Source organism: Galeopterus variegatus, unplaced genomic scaffold, assembly GCF_000696425.1.
Source record: "Galeopterus variegatus unplaced genomic scaffold, G_variegatus-3.0.2 Scaffold14127, whole genome shotgun sequence".
NCBI classification, from domain to species: Eukaryota; Metazoa; Chordata; class Mammalia; order Dermoptera; family Cynocephalidae; genus Galeopterus; species Galeopterus variegatus.
The window spans coordinates 1-1,481 of record NW_007740238.1 but is presented as its reverse complement, the minus strand read 5'-3'; the positions used below and the strand labels follow the sequence as shown (position 1 = coordinate 1,481).

Genomic DNA, 1,481 nt, shown 5'->3' with positions numbered 1-1,481 from the left:
GGCAGGCAGCCGGTGGGTACAAGCAGATCACATGGCGAGAGGAAGCAAGAGAGAGAGAAGGTGCCGGTGTCTTTTACACAACCAGCTCTCATGGAAACTAATAAAGTGAGAACTCGCTCACTCCCCCAACCCCCAGAGAGAGCATTAATCCATTCATGAGGGATCTGCCCTCCCGACTCAATCTGCCACATTGGGGATCAGATTTCTACATGAGTTCTGGGAAGACAATACATCCAAACTCCATCAGATAGGATCTAATGGGAACAGATTGTGGGGGAAAACCCAGCAAGGCCTGTCTGCTCAGATTCTTCTTGGCCTCCGTGTGTAACATTCCTTCTTCCTGGGTATGGGGCAGGACCCCTCTGGAATGGGGGTCTTCAAGAGAGAAAGGAGAAAGGAAGGAGTAACCTTTCTAGGTTTTATGACTTGCTTTGGGGAAGAAGAGTTCTGGTTCCTATGACTAGTCTTGCAGAAGAATTATGATTTCTATGAATCACTTCAGTGAGAGAAGAAGGGACATGAGACAGCAGGATGGGAGAAGGTCAGAAAGACCCTATTTCTGATACCTTCCAGCCTCCTCCAATTCAAAGTACTCAGCACCTTGACTCAAGGTGCGGAAGTTTGGAATATCATCATGTTCTGGACCCTGACACCTATTTGAAAATGATTTCTTGGAACTTTCTATGTAGTACTGCTTTTAAATGTATTTAAACATGGTGCTAATGATCAATTAATTATTTTCTTATGTACATGTTGTAGAATTTAAGAGAAGACTTTTTATTATGGACAGACATGATATTTTTCCATCATCCGAAGTGAGCAAAAACATTGCTGTCATTTGATATAAGTTAAATTATAAGCATGCTTTCGAATTGTTTCCCTTTTCTGTTTCAGCTGACCTGAATAATGTACGTTTCTCTGCCTACCGTACAGCAATCAAAATCCGAAGACTGCAAAAAGCACTTTGTTGTGAGTTATTCTACCAAAGTTAATCACTCTGTTCTTTGGATTGCCTTTTTGTTTTTTTAAGATGAAGATAAATGAAGAGGGTGATGTGTTTGTAGAGTTAATCTGATTTTCAGTATACCTCACTCAGGGAGTTGGCTGTTTTTCTACAAATGCTTTATTAGTTGCCCATCAGCATTGGTAGTAAAACAACTGAACGTACGCCATTCCCAGTTGGAGAGTAAAATTAACCAAAACACAGGAGTAACATCAAAACCGTTTTCAAAAATTATGCTGCCACCTAATTTAAGAGGATTAAATCAAGAATCAAAGTAGTAGGTCATTTTTAGTCCTTTATGCCCATTTGGAAGTGTAGGGTTCTAAACAGTTTGGCAATACAATCATGCAATAAACAGTAAAAATTCACATTCCTGATCTAAATTTGAACTGGCACCTTAGCAAATTAGATAAAAGGCTCTATTTTCTTTTAAATATGTCTTGAAACATTTAGTATAATCAATAAGTTTTTCCTGTGG

General features: G+C 39.4%; 1 protein-coding gene across 1 annotated transcript in view; it reads left to right on the top strand.

Annotated features, from left to right (window-relative positions):
• Nucleotides 1-969, top strand: part of LOC103581862 (utrophin-like) — a gene marked incomplete at both ends in the record, with an annotated part of 28,910 nt that extends 27,941 nt beyond the window's left edge. The window contains one exon of the mRNA XM_008563597.1: nucleotides 895-969. Coding sequence (XP_008561819.1) covers nucleotides 895-969 — 75 coding nt within the window. The remainder of the gene's footprint in view (nucleotides 1-894) is intronic.
• Nucleotides 970-1,481: the final 512 nt, after the last annotated feature.